The 22,663-nt window shown below is 39.8% G+C and overlaps 1 protein-coding gene across 3 annotated transcripts in view; it reads right to left on the bottom strand.

Moving 5' to 3' along the window:
- The window catches only part of ESRRB (estrogen related receptor beta), a 59,573-nt gene extending 38,567 nt beyond the window's left edge, over window positions 1-21,006 (bottom strand). Inside the window, exons 1-2 of one of the 3 annotated variants that reach the window (XM_063290143.1) lie at window positions 20,597-21,006; window positions 1,136-1,252 (exon numbers count right to left, since the gene is read on the bottom strand). In XM_063290143.1, the coding sequence (XP_063146213.1) occupies window positions 1,136-1,252; window positions 20,597-20,993 (514 nt within the window). In that variant the 5' untranslated portion in view covers window positions 20,994-21,006. The remainder of the gene's footprint in view (window positions 1-1,135; window positions 1,253-20,596) is intronic. The other 2 variants (XM_063290144.1, XM_063290145.1) reach the window with 2 other exon arrangements.
- Between the last annotated feature and the right edge of the window lie 1,657 nt (window positions 21,007-22,663).

Below are 22,663 nucleotides of genomic sequence, written 5' to 3'. Positions count from 1 at the left end.
TCTTAGAGATATCCTGGTCTAAGCACTTAACCAGTAACAACACTAGCAGTAAGAGTACAGCCATTAACCAGCCATGATATCACAGTTACATGCACAATTTTGAACTTTTTGGTGTCTGCCTAGTTTGGCAAAATTCAGCATTTTCAATATTAACTTCCTTGAGTTTTGAATCAGTTTGTCCTAACATCCTTGGGTAACTGAGAGAGCCCCAGTTAATGCCTGAGTCACAGATGCCACAATATTAAATTTCCCTCAAGATCCAGCAACACCCAGTATAGCATCAGTCCAGAGCATTCCGGAAAATGTTAAATTGTAGCTTCCCAGCTTTCTCTTACTTCCATCTATTAAACCTGTAGTCATGGAGGACAAGGAAATCTGCAAATAAAGGATGTTTAAAATGCACTTCGCCAAATTCCTCCTACCCACTCCTGCTACCCTGGTACCAGCCTTAAGATTGTCTATAGTGAACTGCTGAAGAAAGGTGAAAAATAATAAAGTGTGAAAAATCATCTACCAAGATCCTTTGTATATACAGTTGGGAACAAGTGATGGCCTGAATGGGGGCACACTCTTTCAGAATTTTCCAAATAATTCATTGCCATGTTTAGCAGAAACACAGTTCTCCTCACTGCAGTTTGGAAACAAATCCTCTAGAAAACTCAGTGATGATAATGTTGCTTGAGAGACTGCATGTGAGAAACAGCCCTTTGGGCCAATGTCCCCTGATCAATGCATTTTGGGAGATTTCCTCATTACTACAAAAAACCAGAAATCTTGCACATAATGAGAAAGTATACTGTCCACTGGCAGGTTTACTCAAAGTATACCAATAGATGATTTTCACATGTCTGTTAATGGCAACAGAATGCTTTTATAGATCAGGCTTCTTCAACCCACTACCCTGCAGACATTGTTCCCAGACAGAAAGACCAGTGACTAAATTTCATCTGCTTTTGCTTTTTCATCCAGGTTGCAACAGAATTTTACTATATGGCATGTCGTTATGCTCCTTTTCCAATCACCTCAAATTCTAACCACTTATGCCATTTCTTCCTGCCTACACCAAAACATCAGGTTTTTTCCCCCCTTCAGGTGCTCACAAACAGATAGAAAGCACACTGCAGCCACACCTTACCTTCTTTCAGCATCCCCACTTTGAGGCATTTCATAAAGCGACAGGCCTGACAGGATTTGCGCCTCCGTTTTGTGATTTCACACTCATTGGTAGCTGGGCAACTATATTCAATGTTCCCTGCAAATAAGAAGTGAAACAAAAGTGAGGACAGATGCAAGCATGCTCTTAAAATACTCTCCTGAAAACACATAGGAACTACTATGTTGACCAAAGTCTGTCTGCCGGAATCAGAGGAAATACTAGTACATTAGAAGCACCAATCTACATATGTTCCTTGGACCAATTCACTTGTTTGCCCTGGAAATACCTTAACAACAAGGTTGTCTGGGGATTCCTGTACTGGGCCCAATATGTCAAAACATAAAGAGTCTGAATAAAACATTCATTCATTCATTCATTCATTCATTCATTCATTCATTCATTCATTTGACTTGAAATAGAATAATCCCAAATGGTGTATGTGAATCCTGGACATTTCCCAAGGAGCCTCCATTTTTCTCCTCCAAGATGCTTTATGGTACATTTAGCCAAGGGAGGGTAACCAGCCCAAGCGGAGCTTTGTGACTCAATAGGAGTTGCCACTTGAATCTTCTCCTCAATCTCCAATGAGAAACTGGCTCATTCTAAGAATCACATGGATTCTTAGTAAAGATGTTTGGAGATATGTAATTTTGGCAAATAATTCATCCTTAAGACAGATAGAAATAGTGGAACCATCAGAACAATACTTTGGTTTCATTCTTCAGAATGACATGGAAAGCACATGAACAGCTGGACTGGCTTACCACACTGTAAAGTGATGCAATGCATGCTCCCATCTAAAGAACATCCCTCTGCCCAAACACCATTAAGTCTAGAGCTGAACTATATATCTGGAGGCAAATATTTCTTTTCCTTCTCTTGGACACATTCATACAAGCACAATTACGTAAACGTAGGTTAAGTTTTTCTTGGCTCTGATTAACTCTAGCAATCAAGACTATTTCACAGTAGTTTGCAAAAGCTCTTTGCATGGAATGAGATTTGATGAGATTGATGGAGAAAGAAATGCCAGAGTTCTTGGGCAATCGAGAATTAATTCTTCTTGCTTTCTTACTAAAATAAAAATATTCTATGCACAACCTAAAACAGCAAGGAAACAGCTGGGGAAGCTGAAAAGTATTTCCCCATTTCAGCTTCTTAGTTTGTGGTGTGGTGGCTTTTGAACAAGGCTTCCACTGCTAAACATTCATTCCAAAGGAAACATCAAACAAATCAGCACAATTAAATCATTTAAAAGCTAAAACAGATTTTTAGTGGGCTGCCGTAAAAACCATCCTTGTTGGTCTAAAACCACAGTTGTGAATTTTCCTGCCATTGTTGTAAAGCGCTTCTTATGGGTCTGCCTCAACGATTTGCTAAAGGAGATATCCAAGGGGGGGATTTTGGGGTCATGAATGTAATGAGAAAGGTGACTCCTGAGTTGATCCATCAGAGCCAATTCTGAGAGTCAAACAGCTTTCAGGCCTCCAGGCTGCCACTCTGAAATCTCAAGCAATGAAGCACATACGTTTCTATTTCCTTTTCTTTGACTTTCCTCGCACTGTCAGATTTGCTCATGAGGACCTGCACTTCTACCTGGCATATTATATGGTCTCATACCTGAGTTCAAAACAGTGCAGTTATCAGATCAAGCACTGTGGTTGAATGAACCCATGACAAAATACTATTTATTGCACTCCCTTCTACATTAATAACCCCAGCCTCGATTTCCTACATTGGGTGTGTTTCTCAGAAAGGACAGTATTTGCTGATTCAGGGCCAGACACAAACACAAATAGATAGACCTCTGAAGGGCAAAATGCATGCTATGCTAAATATACTCCCCATATCATCTTTACTCAAAAGTAACAGTGAATGCCTGGACTGGATTAAGGCCACAGTGCATGGGAGGGGAGGAATAAGCCCCCCTTCTCAATTTACGACTACCATATCAGAATCCATCAGAGGCAGTAAAAAATTCTCCACTCCCCTTAGAAGGGAGTGATTCTAGGGAGATGGAAACTGTGTGTATGAAAGGAGGATCCATCTTCTGGATATGGTTCCAGGCTGTAATATCGTAAGAGTGGAAAAAGTCATTTAGACTGAAAGTGTCCAACCCTCGCTTCATGCAAGAATCCAAATTAAAGCAGGCATGACAGGGGGTTTTCTAGCTTCTTATTGGACACATTCAGGAAAGTGAGCCCACCGCCTCTCTGATTACATCTAATTACATCCACTATTAAACTGCTCCTAATGTTCAGAAGTATTTCCTATCATTCAACTAGTCTTGCTGTAACTTAAAATCATTATTTTCCAGTCAGTACTCTGGGATGATAGAGAACAGGCCTTGATATTTAAAGAGTGCTATCATATCTTCTTTCAATCTTGTCTTTTCAAGGCTACACATTTCTGATTCCTTCTGTCTTTTTTGTTTTGAAGCCATATCACACTATTGCTTCACATTCCATTTATAATCATCTACTGTTCTAAGACCATTTTCTCAAAAACAATTACATTTACTGCTGAGGAAATGAAATGCAGAAACTCTGTTTCACCTCTTGAACAGGAACAGATCTGTTGCAAGTGGATGCTACTCTTCCTCATCCATCACTCACCTCTTTAATCATAGAAGCTAGTCTAAAGCTTTGCTTTTTAAATAGTGCTACTTGACTTTCCTCATGTTTCATCTCTGCAGGCACTCTTCTCCCAACTCAGCAAACCTAACCCAATCTTGGTGAATGTCTGTCTTTGGTCCTGGATGGGTTAGCACTTCTCCATTTGGGATTGGTGCACAATCTCAGGGTTTTCCTGGAGTTGCAGCTTCTGCCTGAGAGCAGTTGGCAGCTATGGCTAGGAAGGCCTTCACCAGGTTCATCTAGTTGCACCTGTTTCTGGACTGGGAAGCCCTCCAGTAACTCATACCCTAATCACCCCAAGGGGTTGTCCTTGAAAACTATTCAGAAACTTTAGTTGGTCCAGACTGCACTGGCACAGGCAGTATCGGACATACCTCCACTGTGTGAGCTCACTGGTTGCCAATTAGCTTCCAGCTGCAATTCAGGATGCTGGTTACTACTTATAAAGCCCCTCATGGCATAGGGCCTGGCTATCTGAGGGACCATCTGTCTCTGGTAGTTTCTGCCCATCTGTTTGATTGGACAAAGTTGGCATGTTCCAGGTCCCATTGATCAAACAGTATCATCTGATGTGACCCAGGAAGCAGGTCTTCTCTGTTGCTGTGCCTACCCTGAATTTCTGCTTTGCTATGGTTCTGTACTGTTTTTATTGTTGTAAGCCATCCAGAATTATCATGGAGTTGTGTGACCTCCCATAGAAGGGAGGGAGGGACGGAGGGATTGGTTGGGAAAAAAGTGCTTCAAATGACAGAGTGCAGAAGGCCAGCTCGAGGTTTGAGGGAGTCTTCAACAAAAGGGCTCTCCTGTGTGCCCTTTCTTACATTGTTGCCATTTTAATTCCATAATTTCCAGAGAATCAATATGTTGAGAGCATTATGGGACATTTTACTGAGGGCTCCTAGCCACCTGAAGATATTACAAAATGCTGGAAAATAATTAAAGGGAGGCACAAGATGAGTGTTGGAAGTGGACTCTTCTTGGTCACTGGATTTTTGGTATCTTCCTGAGAATGCCACACAATGGACCTAAAATGAATACAATAGTGGAAACTGAACAGTTAATAATGGCTTCTAGCTCACATGGATTAGACTTATCTTATCCAGCAAATGCAACTAGTGCCAACACGTGAATGAACAAACACGGTTTTCCCCAGTAAGATCATTCTGACCTAAAGGGAAAAAAAAACGTTTGGAAACAAGAATCAGTCAGCAGTAGTATGAGGTAATTCAAGAATCAGAGCTGACTCTAGTTTTTCTCCCAAGATCAAACTACATGCTGTACTAGGAGACCTGGGGGGGGCGGCGGGGTGTTGCTTAGAAAAATGGAAGCTGGGACAATGAGCTGTCAACTCCATAAAGACTGCCTCTGCAATCAAAACTGCTCCTCTCAGCCTTCCTTTCCAAAACAGGCATTAGAGGAAGAGGAATTATACATGCCCACAGATACAAATACCTCTCTGACACATTAGCAAATACTAATTTTCATGCATTCATAGAAATAGCTTCAGAGGCTCATAGGAAATGTAAACCTCAGGGGGTATAAAATGGCCTGAGATACATTTTATTTTTGTATTTATTTATAACAAATTTAGCCTGCTTTTCATTAAAATTAGTCCCAAAGAGGATGCAATAAAACAAGCCAATAAGACCATATAAAATGTCATTAAAACAATTCAAAGGCATAATAAGACAACTACAGCATCATATTAAATGATGCATCAGCATAAATTAATCCTTATGGTGAAATAATTAAGTCTAGAAATGGCACAGTCCCTGCCCAGAGGTCTGCTGCCTAGAATGAGAAAAATATGTGTTTGTTGGGAGAGGGGATCATGGATTTCTAAGGAAGCGGTATGAATTGGAAGATTATGTTGCAGAGGAACAGCCATGAAGATTCTGCAAATGCTTTGATATAGGCCTGGTCTGATATTACCTTTTCACTTACCTGCACAGACAGGTACAACTTCCATATACTGTATAAAATGCTTACATTTTACAAATCTGAAAGTTAGCATTTTGCTGGGCATGTAATTCCTACTCTTTCAGCAATGAAGCATTAAATACAAGACTGAACTACACAGAGAAGAACTGTGATGGATATGATGAAGCCTCAGAGACGATGATATGGGCATTAATATGAAAGAACAGCTCTTTGCTGGAGGGGGGGAGAAATGGGTTATGGATTGCCCTAAATCACCTTCACATTCAGGTCAAGAGTCAGAATGATCAAATGAGAGTCTTCCACTGCAGCAGAGACCTCTGTTGCAAGGAGAGGTATACCATGTAGCATCTCTGTCCTTTTTAGGGATAGACTCAGATGGATTGAAATGTGCAACAACTGAAAGGAATATGATTTGATTAATTGACATGAGAAGAAGATGACCAGGTAGGACCCACTTAGGACAGTCATAGGAGAAGCTGTTTTCTCCATTGTCGAGCTGCATGCTGACGGCCTTGCTGCTACAACAGATTTACATTCAGGATACAGAGCTTGTTCAGAAGTTCAATGAGCTGTATGCATCTGCTTCCATTCAGTCTACAACCTGGCACTGCACAGTAATTTCAATAGTCAGGGCAGTATCAAATGTCTCTAAAAGCTGGAAATTAAATGCAAGCTTGATCTCCAGTTAAGAATTGTACTGCATTGGCAAGGCATACCTGTCCATCCAGTTGCAGACTTTAAAAAATAGGAATCTTTGCTTTTCATATACGCAAAGAAGGTAGAATAAAAACAAAACAAAACAAAACAGAAAATTTGCCCTTTCCATATTCCTGCATTTTATCTTTCATTCCTTTTTTTTTTTTTACAAATCTGAGAACGCAATTCCTACAAAGTATATTTAATGCACAATCAATTTCATATAGGAAAAGCTATGTCCAGTGTTGTCATTATATATCTGGACATTGTTAGACTACAGTTAGAAATCTGTGGATCTCCTAGTATTGCTGAACTACAATTCCCAGCCCGTCTTGCCACTGTCCATGGTGCCTGGGGCTGCTGGAAGTTGAAGTTAAGCCATTCTACAATTCCACACATTCCCCATCAGGGAACTAGCGGAATGGCCCTTCTCCATACTCAGCCTAATCCCAAATCTGCTCCACAGAGCTTGAGATCCTATGGAGCAGACTTGGGCAGATAGGAGACAGGGAACTGACACCACTGTGGCCTGACCTAAAATCTGCTCATGTATGTTGGCTACTGTCCAATATCCTGTGTGTATTTGGGGGGCAGTGTGTGTGTGTGTGTGTGTGTGTGTACACATACACACACCAGATCTCATCAGCCAGTAACATTACTTAGTACGTTGGAACGCTTTTGTTTAAATATTGCTTTAAGTCATATTAATTAACCAAACTGTGTCTGAAGATCATCACTTTTATAATACACCTCATTCAAAAGAAAGAATCTAGACAAACACTCTCAAAATATTGTAATGCCACTAGGTGACCTTGTATGTATTTATAAAGGCAACATGCTGCAATGTGTGAAGGTAGGCAAGGACATTTCCTATAAGAATGAACGTAGATGACCCTGTTTGTTAGGCTCCCCATACACAGCATTAACATAGTTCCAAGGAAAAATGCTTTTTTCCTCTACTGCTGTGTCAGTTTATAAATTTTAAGTCTGCACAAAATTTATATACATGTTTGTATATCCCCATTCCCCCAATGCATGCATTGTTGCAAGCAAATGTTCTGCATATATGCCTTATTACAGGCTATTTTAATCATGTGTGCATTTTATGATTAGAGAACTACAATGCAAAAAATGTGAGCCAAAGGTAATTGCATTCTGGTTTGTATTTTGGAAATTGTATACAGTATTAAGTTTGTATTAAAAGAAAACAAATAAATTTCTCTTCTACCCTTACTTTTATTTGAGGAAAAGCACACAAAAGATGAGGATGTATGCCCCACAAGCAAGCAATTCCAGGACAAGATAAACTACCGTCTTCAAATATTTAACAAAGTCCTCTGCTCTGTTGTTATTTTATCTCCCCCTGCCCCCCATCACAAAGTCTGTCAATTTCTTTTATGAGTCCTGGGCTGGCTGCCAGAAGAAAAGAGCTACTCACACCACCTTGCAATTTCTGTAAGTGCCTTGTGATAAAGTGATGAGATTAACTCATCAGGATTCCAGTAGCCTTCCTCTACCTGGCAGTCATGCTGTCACCTCAGTCACTGTGGACTAGGGGCAATCTGGCAGACAATGATGGAAAGAGCTCCAAGGTATCCTCAGCAGCTAGAAGAGGAAGCGGTGCATGCCAATGAGCAGCAAGAAAAGACGCATGGATGTTTGCAGGCTTACACCTGTCCATGAGAATATGCTCTCTGAAAGTGAGTTACTGTATTCCATTGTATCATATCTAGCTGAATCAAATGAACATTTTCCAACAATCCTTGAGGATCCATGGAATGAAAGTGGAACCTAATCTAGGAAGCAGCTCTGAACTTTGCATACTTTTTCAGACAAAAAAAAAGAAATAGGGATGTGTGACATTAGCCTTTCTACGTTGGTACAATTACATATGTCCTGTCAGGTTAATTGGCGAAAAAACAACTCTGAGTCAAAGTTCCAACTCTAGTTCTTTATTGTTTCTACCATACACAGAATCTTGCCAGACTAAAGGTTCCTTAACTGAGCTAAAGGGAAAAATACTTTTGGGAATCTAGGGCAGTGCTAGTCTAACTTTCTTCCTCAGTCCCTCTGCACTCTCCAAACTATGCAAGCTGTGGGAACGCTTATCTGCCTGGAATGCACTCCCTACTCCCTCATCTCCAAGCTCCATCACGTGGTCCTTGAATTGCAAAAGATGTGCTCAAAGCCCAGATTTCTTTCCTGTTGGATAAACAAAGTCAAAACTGTTTCCTGATATACTGCAGCCTCCAGAAATCTGGTAAATAAGGCAGGCAGTCTCATGCAGTAACCACAGGTACCTTCCAGGACCCATCACAGATAGCACATATTCTGCTTTTCCTTTCTCCTGTCTCACCTTCAGGTCAGGCAACTGGGACTAGAAGCTACTGCCTACTATTTTTATGCTACAGTGCCTTTGGATATCACATTGTTCTGGGATAGAATTAAAACAATTACTTTGATTTTTTTGCATTGATTTTGTTTTGACCATAACCTACCTTGTATATTTGTTAGAAAATGTCTGATAAAAATGCTGAAAATAAATAAAATGTTTGCACTCATGAATGGAGACCGCCATTTTTATTTCCCACCATTTCTCAAGGATAAACTATAAGAAGATTCCTGAATGGCCATTGTAATGTATTGGTTCCTTTTGAATGATTATAAAAAATCATTAGATGTTCTTAGGGACTATCTCCAATTCAAAATACTTCATGGAAATCCTTAGAGGTAACATCAACAGGCTGCTTAAAGAGCAGCTTCCACACGCTTTTTTATTTTATAGATTGTGTCCAAATGGTTTAACCAACTGGAATGCATCAAACAAGGAAATTTCATCAAAAACAGTTTTTAGAAGCTAACTACTCTGTCTGGGTTTTTCCCACGCTTCTTCAGTTTGTTAGGATTCTGTTTTATGTAGCAGTAATAAACACTAGAGACCTACTCCTCATCTCAGCATGATTTCTGACTGTTAGGACATCAATCCTAACAAACTCAAGAAGCGTGGGAAAAACCCAGACAGATAAACCCCAAAAGTTAAGGCGGGTCTGATCTGTGTCTCTTTGAATGGCTGCTTAATTCCTCAGTACTACGCATGCATTTTCCCCCCTGGATAGAGGCCCCTTCCAGCTCGCCATCAGTACTCATGACATACTCAATGATATTTATGCATAATCTCCAAATAGATTACACTCTTGGGGGTTTCCCAGATTTCCCAAGTTCATTCACAAGGTATTCTATTCCTTTGCAGCAATGCCCTATTCTTCCAAATGGCCCACAGGAATCATGGGACTGAGACAATGAGAAACAGTATACATTCCATTATTGCTCAAAATTGTACTAAAGCAAACTTCATGAATCTTGAAGAAATGTCCTTCCAAATAACTCCAAGAATACCTCCTCAAATACCCCAGGGGCCATTTATGAGGACTGCATCATAATAGGTATCTGGATGCTCTTTATTTTTAGTGCTTCCCATTCCTTGAAGCAAAAGCAAAGTGGGGCATTACAGATAGTTCACAAACACCTGGCACAGACCACAGTACTACAGCCAATAGATAAATCTGCCAGGAAAAGCATCAACAAGCCCTTTTGCTGAGGAGTCATCAGCAAAAGGGCTTCTCAGGTTGGAAGCTACACCTGCACTAGCAGTAAAACCATTACTACAGTCACAATAGGTTGCTGACAAATTAAGAGCATTTTGTTCCATTCCCCAGACTCCAATTCAAAATTCCTTCCTCTGTTGGGACTGAATAGCACTTGGCTGCAGTTACACAAATGTAAAGGTATTTCTAAAGTAATTCAGAAACTATTACTCCGAAGTGATTGTCCACTAAGTTCAGGGGGCATTTCCTGACTGTGTACATCATTTGATGGACATTGCTACCTCAATTCTAGGTTAATACATCTTCTATACTTGCATTTCTATCTAGTTTTGAAAAAGCAATAGGTACTAAGATTCATGTAAGCCTTCAGATTATCTGGTGATCTTACAGTTTTGCTAAGGTAATAATTGAAAGCATAGGAATCCACAGTGAACATCTTCTATGAAGTTGCTTTGTCTAAAATCACTTTCACAAACAAAATGCTAAGCTTTGATACACAACAATTGTCAAGACTAAACTGTAAATGTGTCACAGGCTCTAATAAATCTGTGCACAATTGCATTCAACAAAGCATGACTACGTTCTTATTTTTAATGGGAAAAGTGGGTGGGTTAATAAAATTTTTTGAGTAGAACTTTTCTATCACTTTTAAGAAGCTACATGAGGGTAAAATTTGTTATTAGAGCAGTTGCACTGGGAAGAGTTAAGCTACTACTAACCTGATTTAAACCTCTACCCTCCAAACAGCACTATGTAACAGGAAAAAAATACACAGGGAAAAAGTAAATTTTTGCAGTTGTAATTGCTTTCCTGGGGGTTAATAGCAAATTCAAGAGGAAGGATTTAGATCATGGCAATGGCACAAGAGGACATCAAAAGCACCTGCATCTGCTTATCAAGTAAATAGACAGTCAGAAGAGCCAATCAAAAACTGTCTGCTTTGGCCCCCTACAAATTAGGCAACAGGGCATAATTAAAACTTCCTCATTAATGCTCCTATTCCTGTCACCCAAGGATGGGAGGGCCAGTTATGAGATTTGCTCCAACATGGGTAACAGCTATCAAAGAAAAGAATAGGAGCTGAGAAAATCTGGATGATCGCCATCCTTCCAAGATGTCACATCTCTAACTGATTATTTCTGAAGCCCTAGGTGCTTCATAGGCAGCTAGATGGAGAGCCATCTGGGCCTGGCACTGTTCAACATTTTTATTAATGACCTGGAGAGAAAGGTAGAAAAAATACTGATCAAATTTTCAGATGAAACAAAACTGGGTGGGATACCTTATATCCTTGAAGACAAAAATAAAATTCAACATGCTATTCTTATGTTACAGAAGAGAGCTAAAAATATCAGAATGAAATTTAATAGAGACAAATGCAAAGTGCCTCACTTAGGGAAAAAATCAGATAAACATGTATAGAATTAAGAATACAAGGCTTGATAATAGTATGCAGGAAAGGGATCTTTGAATTGGACTTGATCTGAAAGTTAATATATGCAAGTAGATGTGACATGGTTGCAAGAAGGGCAAATGCAATTTTGGACTGTATCAACAGAAGCATAAGTTCTATATAAATTGCAGAAAGTAATAGTTCTCCTTTACTTAGCATTGATCAGTCTCACTTCGGAGCACTGTACTCAGTTCTGGCCACCACACTTTAGAATTCATGCAAACTGGACCAACTACAAAGTACAGCCATGTGGATAATCAGAGGATTATAAACCAAATCTTATGAGGTGAGATTAAGGGAACTGCTATGTTTGCCCATGAGAGAAGACTCCTGAGTGGAGGTATAATAGCACTTTCCAAATGCCAGAAAGAATGCCACAGAGAAAAAAGCATTACCCCATAGTGCAGGGCATGGAATAACGGACTTAGCTACAGAGAGGCAGATTTTGATTGAACATTAGAAAATTTTTTCTAACAATAAGAGCAGTTCAAGAGCAAAACCAATTAGTAAAAGAGGTGCTGCACACAAATTCACTGGATCTGCTTACAGGGCATCCTTCTGTCAGGGGTGCTTTATTATGATTTCTACACTGAACAGGGGTCTGAATTTAGTGTCTAAATTGTCTGTTCTGGGTCTTTGACTTTTATGTAAGCATGGATGGCTTGCAGACCTAACCCAAAAGGTTGGGAAATATAGCGATGTGCAGAGGCATCCACTGGGGTGAAAGAGAAGGGCAGGGAGGCAAGTGATGAAGCATTGCATGGCAATGCAAACTTCACTCTGAAGGGCTTGTGTGCAATTTCACAACACAGGTATGAAGAGGCATAGCTTGCATTGTCATGTCATGATGCATGTCTTGCTATTTTGACTCATCAGGGCTAACTGTGGATCTCTATGCTGGTGTGGGAATTCGCCTGCTGTCTCCGTCTTTATGTTTCTGAAGATACCATACAGAGTTGACCCAAAGGAAGGGTGTCATGAGATGTAAGGAAGGTCTGGGCAAAAACATTCTGGGAGGCCCTTCCCCACATCTGCTTTAGACGGCAGTGTCAGCAGTGCTGCCAATGCAGCTTCCTTTTCCTCTCCCTCAGCTGTCATTGGCATTGCAGCTTGACCACCAATGACTCTTCTCCATTCCTCTTCCCCTGTCTTCTCCTTGATGGTCAGCAGGATCTAAAAAAATGAGTCTAAAAACTATGGGGCAGGAAAATCAGATGGTTGGGGGCAAGGCACCCAAACGGCAATGGAGTGGGCTTATTCATGGTTTAATGCCTTATTGGCTAAGCACCTAAAAAGGGAGCATCAGATTGAATCAGCTGCTTGATGCATACATTTTGAGGAAATCTTCCTCTTAAAATATAATGCGCTATGGCAGACTTTTACCAGCTGGCAGCCTTCAGCATACTATTAGCACTAAGCTCTGCAAGTTCTTCCATCACCTTTCTTGAACGGTGGGCCCCCTATATTCTTGGGCCCAGCTCTAAATCTTGCTCAGGGTTCAATATTTGTTTGAGAGCTGAGGATGATTTTTTTTTTTCTAGTACTGGTTTATCTGAAACTGAAGCAAAGCTGGCCTTTCCTTTTGCAGCAGTGCATTTCTGGAGAACTTGAATTTATTTTCCCACGAGTGAAAACTCTTGGCCAACCAGACCTCCTTTCTGAGTTCCAGGATACTGCTTCTGAGGCTTTTTTGTAGATATTGTTCAGAATGTATCTTCCACTTTTCGCCTACTTCAGCCACTGAAACTGCGTGGAATCCTGGAGAAAGTAACTGACTACAAAAAGGCCAACGTGCTGATCTTTCACCTTCATGACTTCCAAGGATTTTAAACAAAGAAGGCAACTTTGCAGGCACAAAGCTTTTCCTCAGAGCAATTGTTCAGATTTGTTTGCAAATAACCAAATATAGCATGAACAGAAAGGGTACCCAGGGGGTGGGGGGCAGAGGAAGGATTCTAGCAATTTATTTTATTTCCTTTTTCTGTGAAATGGAAGTGAGGGAACTTTGAACTGTCTATTGTGGCTTGGTGTACAGACTGAAGATGGGGGTACACTTTCTTATGCATAAATTATGGTTCCTACATGTTTTCAAAGTAAGCGTAAGTGAAAACAAACACAAATCTCTTTCAAACTACTTCATGAAGGATGGGGACTGGAAGCTGTGGTGTGGTTGAAGTTTCCAAAGAGATTCTAAAGGAAGTTCTCAATTTATTACCTTACATTACATATTTGATATGATAGTCCAATATAATATGCAACTCTCAGATTAATATGCAGTCCAGAATGTAGATATCTTCTTGATTTTGCAATACAGTTACTGACTCAAACTGATTTAAATGGATTTTATATGTACATTTAAAAGAAGTTAGATCAGCACTCTGGTCATTACCAAGTCAGAAGGCTACAGGAACTGATAGAATAGCCACAGAAATATGGCAAGCAACAAAAGAAAATCAGTCAAGGTTCTAACCAAGCTATGCCAGCAAATCTAGAGAACAGCATACGGGTCAGCTGACTGGAAGAGGTCAGTCTACATTCCAATGCCAAAACAAGGAGACTTAACAGAGTGTGCAAACTATTGTACAATATCCTTAATTTCACATGCTAGCAAAATAATGCTTAGGATCATCCAATGCAGATTAGAGCCCAACATGGAAAAAGAGATGCCAGATGTTCAAACTAGCTGTGAGGTTTCAGCCAGTTTCTGACTCAGAAAACAAAACTCTTTCTGAGTCAGAAGGGGAAACAGAAACTCACCAGGCAGAAACCGGGAAAGCAAAACCCAGAAGTGACTCAGCAGGACGGGAGAAGTTACAGATGCTGATTGGCCAGTCTTCGGAGGATTTGAATCCTCAATCAGCATGTGGGAAAGGCGTGCAGAAAAGTGCACGAAGGAGAAGGCAGCCCAATTGGCTGCAGAGGGGAATAGGCATGCAAGGGATCAGCATAAAAGGCAGATGTGCAAAGAGCAAGCTGCCGAAGACAACCGATCCTTTGAGCTCACAGGCACAGAGGAATTGTGCTTACCTGCATCAGAAACCTCATCTGTAGCCAGAGGAAACACAGCACCTGCATTTCCTATCATAGACAACCGATCCTTCGAGCTCACAGCCCTAGCAGAAGAGTCCTTACCTGCATCAGAAACCTCATCTGTAGCCAGAGGAAACTCAGCGCCTGCATTTCCTATCATAGAGGACCTGTATTCTGCACATGCTGCCACAGAGAATCTTCTCCCTGCCAAATCCAGCAACCTCAGCCTAGCATCCAGCTTTGGACCTCACCGCCACCATTCTGCATGTTCCAAGCGCATTCCCAGCCTTGTTCCTAGCTCTCAGCCATGCGTAGGATCTCCAGTCCAGTTTCATCATGCTTCCAGCTTTGCCCAGAATCTCCAGTCCAGTTTCGTCATGCTTCCAGCTTCCAGGCTTGCCCAGGATCTTCAGTCCAGTCTAGTCATGCTTCAATCACCAGCCTTGTTCAGGAACTTCAGGCCAATCTTGCTGTGCTCCAGGTTCTCAACCTTGTCCAGGATCTGCAGTCCAGTCCAGTCATGTTCCAAGCTCCCAGCCTAGTCAAGAGCCTTCAGTCCAGCCTAGTTGTGTGCCAAGCTCCCAGCCTAACCCAGAATCTCTGGCCAAGTCTAGCCTTGTTTCAAGTTATCAGTCTTGTCCTGAGTCTTCAGCCCAGTGTACCCAGTCTAGCCCGGATTGTCCAGTTTAGTCCAGTCCTGCCTACAGAGCCAAGCCTTGCCCGGTGGTTCCAGTTCGGTCTCCCCTGGCTTCCAGGTGTCAGTCTAGTTCAGGTGGTGTTGCAGATCATGGACACTCACCTCCAGTTCCAGTTTTGCCACATGCCCTAGCCTCTTCCAGTTTCCCAGCTCCGGTCAGCGAATCCTGCCTAGCTGTTTTGCTAAAGTCTCCTCCTGCAACCTTGCCGGTTCTCCCGTAGTTGCCCAGGTCACAACAGAAGCAGCCTACCTCATTGATCACAAGGACTTATTATTGTAAACAGTTGTATTAATAAAGAGTGGTTTTGATTATAACCCTGTCTGGCCACCTCATAGTCTGAACAGGACACTAGCTTTAGAAAAGGCTGAGGAACCCAAGACAGTATTGCTGATGCATGCTGGATAATTGAGAAAGCCAAAGAATACCAAAAAGAAGTCATAATCAATTATAGAAAGGCCTTTGATTGTTTAGATCACATCAGGCTGTGGAATGTGCTCAGAAAAATGGGAATCCCAGAACATCTCATTGTCCTCATGAGAAACTTATATACAAACCAGGAAGCCACAGTACTGACAGAACATAATGAAACAGACTAGCTCGAGGTTGGCAAAGAAGTGTGACAAGGCTGTACACTTTTCACTTACTTATTCAACCTATAAGCTGAATATATATTAAGGGAAGCTGGATTGGAAGAACATGAGCGTGGTTTTAAAATCAGAGGAGGAAACATCAGTAACATGTGCTATGCTGATAACAGTTCCCAGATAGCCGAAAATGCAAAGGATCTGCAAGCCCTAGTAATAAAAGTCAAGGAGTACAGTGAAAAAATGGGACTAAAATTAAATATAAAGAAGACCAAACTAATGACAATAGGTAGAACAACCAGCCTTAGAATTGATAAGGAAAATACTGAAGTGGTGGATAGCTTCTGCCTTTTAGGATCAAACATCAACAGTAAAGGAACAAGCAGTCAAGAAATATGCTACAGATTAACACTTGGTAGAGCAGCTATGAAGGCCTTGGAAAATATATTCAAATGCCATGATGTATCTGTACCTACAAAGATCAGAATCGTGGAACCATGGTATTCTCTGTGACACTCTATGCAAGGGGAAGGTGGACTTTGAAGAAGCAGGATAGGAAGAGTATTGACACTTTTGAACTTTGGTGTTGGAGAAGACTCCTGAGAATACCATGGACAGCCAAGACTGTCCAACAAATAAATAGATTATTGAACAAAATCAACTCAGCGTTCTCACTTGAGGAGTAAATGACCATGCTCAAATTATCCTACTTCAGGCACATTATGTGAAGATTTAGCTCTCTGGAGAAGGCTCTAATGCTTGGAAAGGTAGAAGGAACGGAAAAAGACGATGACCAGCAGCAAGGTGGATGGACTCAGTTTCAGTGGCAATGAGTGCCCTGTTGAAAGACCTGAAAGATCAGGTTAGAGACATATTGTCATGGAGAAAATCTATCTTTATGGTCACTAAGAGTCAACAATAATTTGATGGCACATAATCAAGAGAGGTTTAGAAATGAATATTTGGGAAGAAAATACATTTAAAGAAGCATATTTGGGAGAAAATACATTCAAAAACATACATTGAAATACAACTTTCATGTGAATTGTTAGCAGATGTGGGGAAATAATGGATTTATAAATAAACATGCAAGCATGACATTTATTAGAAATAAACTGATCCATCAGGCTTTAGGGAAAGGGAATTTTCAAACTGCGTAAGCTCTTTGGCAATTTAGTATTTCAATATCAAAGGCCTCTTTTTTCATTTTAAAAAATTATAAGGGAAGAGTATGAAAAAAAATTCATTCCTTATAGGGTATATGCTGGAATAATTTTGTTGTTGCTGTTGTTGTTGTTAGATTTTGAATAGTAATAACTCCGTGTTTGTTCTCAAATTCCAATATTCATGCATATGTTTTAAACCCACCAAATTCACATTTTAAATATACCGAGTGTAACTGATGGGTACATATTTTAGCAACTGAAACACCTAGCAATTCTACGTGTTCATGGATGTGGGTGATCATTAAAAAGAAATGGCTGCCTCCCACCTTGGTGTCTCTGGACTATGTTGCGATTACAACTTTCAGAAATCTCTTTTTAGCCAAGCAAGTTTTACAGAAAGAAATAGAAAAAAATACAAACGACCAAAACAAAAACTGACAGACAAAACCAGAAAAAGAAATACAATTTCTTTCTGTTTTAAGCTGGAATGATAGATCATACAACTACAGCTATGAAATTCAAATAAAATGGTAAATGCACATTTTTCTGTTCCTGTGAAGAGGCAGAGTATTGAAGATTCCATTAATCCATTGTAATTGCCACTGTGGCTGCAGAGAAGAAACACTATCCAAGCTGTCCCTTTGCAAGTATGGCCTCTCCAAAACAAAGATCAGAATATGCTTTCAAATGCAAAATGTATTAATGTGTGAACATTAAACATTAAAGCATCATTCCATAGAAAATGAAATGTAAAAAAACACTGATTGAAATGATAAAACCATCACATGTTGTTTATTTTTCTAACTCAGTGCTGTTGCTTATTCTAAGCCTGCATGAATGTTAAAAAAAACTCAGGCATTTGCAGGATCCAATCAACATGTGTGACAAAAAAGTTTTGGAAGCCACATAGCAGGTGTTCTTTCAATCATGTATGGAACAAGAAGCCACTGAAGAACTTTCCCTAAACTGCGTTTAGAAAAAGCTACATCCCTCTGTTTATCCTGGCAATTACATCTGACATGTAGCTCTGCTCTCAAAAAGCTACACAACACAAAGATATTTATTTCTATGTTTTCAACAGAATATACTGACGAACCCACACTGCCTAGCTTCCTCTGCACAGAATATAGAAAATGCTGATTTGCATGTCATAAAGGAAGGTAACTAAAAAATCAATTGGATGAAGGAGCGTAGCAATCTACCCTACTCAAGCCCATACAGAATTACCCTCTGCAAAGTTTGGTCAGATTTGAACACCCTTAGCAGCAAAAGGTGAAAACAAAGTCAGTTTTCTTTTCACATGTCTATTTCATTTCGCTTTACAGGAGTCAAGATAGTTTTTGGAGTGAATGCAAAATACTCTCCATTTCAGACTCTGCTGGTGTGCAAAACCTGTAGATAAGGGGACGTATATTATAATACACTGAGTCTACATAAGAGCCAGTTTGGTCTAGTGGTTAAGTAACCAGGCTAGAAACCAAGAGACCCTGAATTCTAGTCCTGCTGTAGGTACAAAGCCAGCTGGGTGACCATGGGCCAGTCACTTCCTCTCAGCCCTAGGAAGGAGGCAATGGCAAACCACTTCTGAAATCTTGCCAAGAAAATTGCAGGGACGTGTCCAAGCAGTCACCAGGAGTCAACACTGACTCAAAGGGGCAACAACAACAACAAAAAGAGTCTATATGTAAAGTATTGATATACACACATATTGAAAAATGAAGCAGATATACCTTTGTAGCTTGAAATGTATTGATTGGTAAACTGACAGAATAGCAGATTAATGATTACTGTTTATCACATTATATTACCATAATAAGGTCAATAAAACCCAGTGATTTTTGCAGCATGGACATTCTCTGAAATGAAGATTTAAACCTTCTAGCACTTTTCAGGTAGATACCCTTATAATCTTTTATAATTTTTTTCTTTTGATGCAAGATCAATATTTTTCTTATGTTATAGAAGGGAAACTGAATGTGATCTGTCAAAGTCAGCTCAACTGGTACAAATACAGTTTCTATCTGTTGAACAAGTATATTTTACTTGTTTGATACATGCTTAAGAACTAAAAGCAGCGAGAAAGTAAAGCAAAATGTCGTATTTCTTCAACATATGGTTTTCACTAGTGGTTAGTTACTTCTGACAGTTTCGTTACAATCAATAGAATATGGAGGAAACAGATTCTTCCATATAAGAGATTTAGTACAATAGTTATATTATGTGATATAATTAGAAAATGGTCACCATCACGGTCTGTTAAAAAAAAGAAGAAGTGGAATTCGAACGTCTATTTATTTGGATATAAGAATGACTGTACACAATAATACATAGGCAGTGGACCAGTAGTTAACTTACTGGGATGTCTACAGGAATGGTTAAAAACAGTCAAGATAGCAGCCACAACCATGTGATCAAAACCCTGCCCTTTTTAGCATGCATTGTAACACATGTAAGAGAGGATACAGCTTTTGTGGCTGCCATCTTGTGGCTGCCATCTTGATCCCCCCCAGGATGCCCCTATAAGTTACATTTTATTATTGTAATGTCAGCTATTAATCTGAATCACTCTGTAAAAATATTACCAGTTTCTTAGTTTGGCATGAGCTTTATAGCACAAAAAACCTGTTGGTAGCTTAATACCACAGAAAATACGTTTATTTTCAAAAGCAGAAATTTTCCGTAGTAGTCTAAGGGTATTTCTCTCTCTCTTAGAGAAGCAACAGTAACTGAATGAAAGACTGCTTGAATCTGCAGGATGAAAGCTTAATTCAACTTTCTCATTGTTAACAAGAGAGTTAAACATCCACTTCTGAAGGAGAAACATTTAGTGACATCTTTGGTACTCAACAGATTTATACAAATTAAAGTCCCCAAACATCTAAATTCTCAAAATTTGCAGCTGAGAGCTTAATAGGTTGAAAGCCCATTTATCCTTAAATGAGAATACCTTATAGCCCAAGGGAGTTCTCTAGACCCCATTCTGGAAGGTGCTGTACCATCTCATTCTCTGAATACATCTTCCACCCACAAAAACAGATAGTTCTTCTGGCCTGACACAGTGGAGCTACTCTTGTATTACTTCCAAATTTTGGAGTGCTTTTTCTTTGATTACTAATTCTCACCCTTAACATTTTGAAAGGAGGTAAAATAGATATCTTTAACCTGGTCTTTTATAACTCACAGTATTGTTTTTCCAACTATAAATATGGTTTATGTTATTTCTATCACTGAAGAGAACTTTATTTTCTAAAACATGTTAGACTGTGTGAATGAGCAAACAAGTATAGAAATCGTATAATCTGATTTACATAGAGATGCAAAAAACTGAAATAAGCCAAGTTATTTACTGCCAGGATTCAGAAAATTCACTCAGGGTTTTGTGCCAAATTATAAGACAAGAAAAATGTTGCTAACGTTAGCAAAATGGTACTGACTGTTCAGGCTTTATTGTGACCCTATGCTGTCTAAATTCACATTGCTCGCTCTTCAGCCCTAATCTCCCCTGAATATTCAACATAATTAGCCCTTTTCAGTTCCTGGGTAAAACCCTACAATGGGTTCTGTGCGTCAGCTAACAAAAACAGTGTTTCAGATAACCATTTCACTTGCATTCTCTCTCCCAGGCCCCTACCTTGAATTGTTCGTTTGAAGAAGGCTTTGCATGCTTCACAAGAGGCCACTCCATAGTGGTATCCAGATGCAATGTCCCCACACACTAGACATAGCCTTTTGGGGATGGCGTTGAGCATATACTCGCATTTAGTCGGTGAATCTTCCATAATAGCACTGGCACAGTCGTCATATCGCTTGCGGCAAGGCCCACCACCAATCCCTGCACTGCCGAACATGGGTGGTGAGTCCAGGCCATTAGGATGGCCACCAATAGTGATGCCATAACCACCACTGGCATCAGATGAGCCACTAGGGCTGTGGTGGCTAATGGCGTCAATCCCAGAGGATGGACTGGATGGCTCAGTCTTGATGAAAGATCCACAACTGGAGGTCAGGTGCCGCTCATCTGTGGACATTCTGCCTAGCAGCCTGTGGGTTGCAAGGATAGAAAAAAACATTAGCTGATGGAATATCTAGTCCAAGTAGATCCTATTCTGACTACTGAATAATACAACCTCTACCAGCATACTTTCTGATCCAGCCTAGCTAACGTGTTAAATCTATGGAATGGGGGAGAAAAATGGATTCAGTCGCACTGTAAGTTGGGCATCCATATACTGTACACTGGATCTATAAATAAATAAATGTTAAACTTAATAAAACTGAAGCACTGAAATTGACAGATTTGTCATCCCTAAACTTCCCCAACCAATATATAACCAAAATATAGTTATCACTCAAGATTTATTTGAAATACGTTTTTCCTTTAAAAACTATACTTATTAAAGAAAACAATATACAAAATTGCATTGGGAAAAATGGCTTGAAAAATTTAATAAATTGGGCAAAATAATAAAAACATGCTAAAAATGCACATGACCATTCATATGGACATTATCAAAATAACAACAACAACAACAACAAACTGATGTGGAAATGTGACAGAAGAATATTGGAAAAACTAAAAGAAATGAAAATTACCAGATTCATTTGTCCCTGGATTTCTAAATGATGTAAGATAGTTCCAGAAAAAAAATATACATTCCTAACTACAGCACAAACAAATGGGTTTCTAACCAGGGCATCACATAAACATTATCTTTTTTCAGTTTCCTCTCTATGTCTTTATAATACTACCCCATGATCTCAGATATCTATTCTCTTCTGTTATATCTTTTTAGAAAGAAATATATAGTCAGAAAAAACAGCTGCTAAATCTCTAAGAACAGAGCAGACACGGCAACAGATGTCTGCCTAGCTCCTCTATATGTATGGGACTTAGATGCGGATGAATGTAACTTGTGCCCATCCTCAGCTAACATCCCTGAAATCACTGTGGTACATACTGCAGCAGGATTTGACCATTTCTGCTAGCTGCACCCATCTCTGCAAATTCCCATATAATATTTTTTCCATATGAATTATAAGAATTATCTGGCTAATTGGCATGATTAGTGCTTTAAGAGCTTCATGCAATTTTTAAAAGCCAGAATGGTGAATCATAACCACAGCAGACCTGCATGCAGATAACTTTCATGAAATCATATTGGAGAGCCAACGTAGAAGCCTCTTTCCAACTTTTTAAAGTTCTTCTGATTGTAGTAATAATTAAAACAAAACAAACACATGGGTCTTCTCCACAATGGAGGCATAGTGTCTAGGGGCTTATTTTAAAAAGGGGGAAATGATAGAAGATTATAAAGAATATTGTGGAGATAATTAATAGAGGAAAATGCAGCCCTTGCTTGGAACACTGCAATCCATGCAGCTGGTTCACTATATGGCACAGAATGGCAGTACATGCAGGGCAGACAAAATTCCATGAGACTGATAAAGAAGAAGAAAAGGAAAGGAAGATGGTTTCCTCAGCTTTGCTGACAGACCAGATCTCCTTCTCCCGCATCTGTCACCCTGTCATTCCATCAGTTGGTTTGATAAGAATGTAATTTATCTGTTGCTCATTTTTTCTCTCTTCCCTCCCCATCCACTTTTTTCTTTTGCATGATGTCTTTTAGACTGTAACCTTGTGCAAAGGGACTTCTTTCTTTTTTTCCCCACTTTTTAAAAAATAACTGCTCAGTAAAGT

This window comes from Candoia aspera, chromosome 1, assembly GCF_035149785.1.
Source record: "Candoia aspera isolate rCanAsp1 chromosome 1, rCanAsp1.hap2, whole genome shotgun sequence".
NCBI lineage: Eukaryota > Metazoa > Chordata > Lepidosauria > Squamata > Boidae > Candoia > Candoia aspera.
This window is presented reverse-complemented; position numbering and strand designations above follow the sequence as displayed.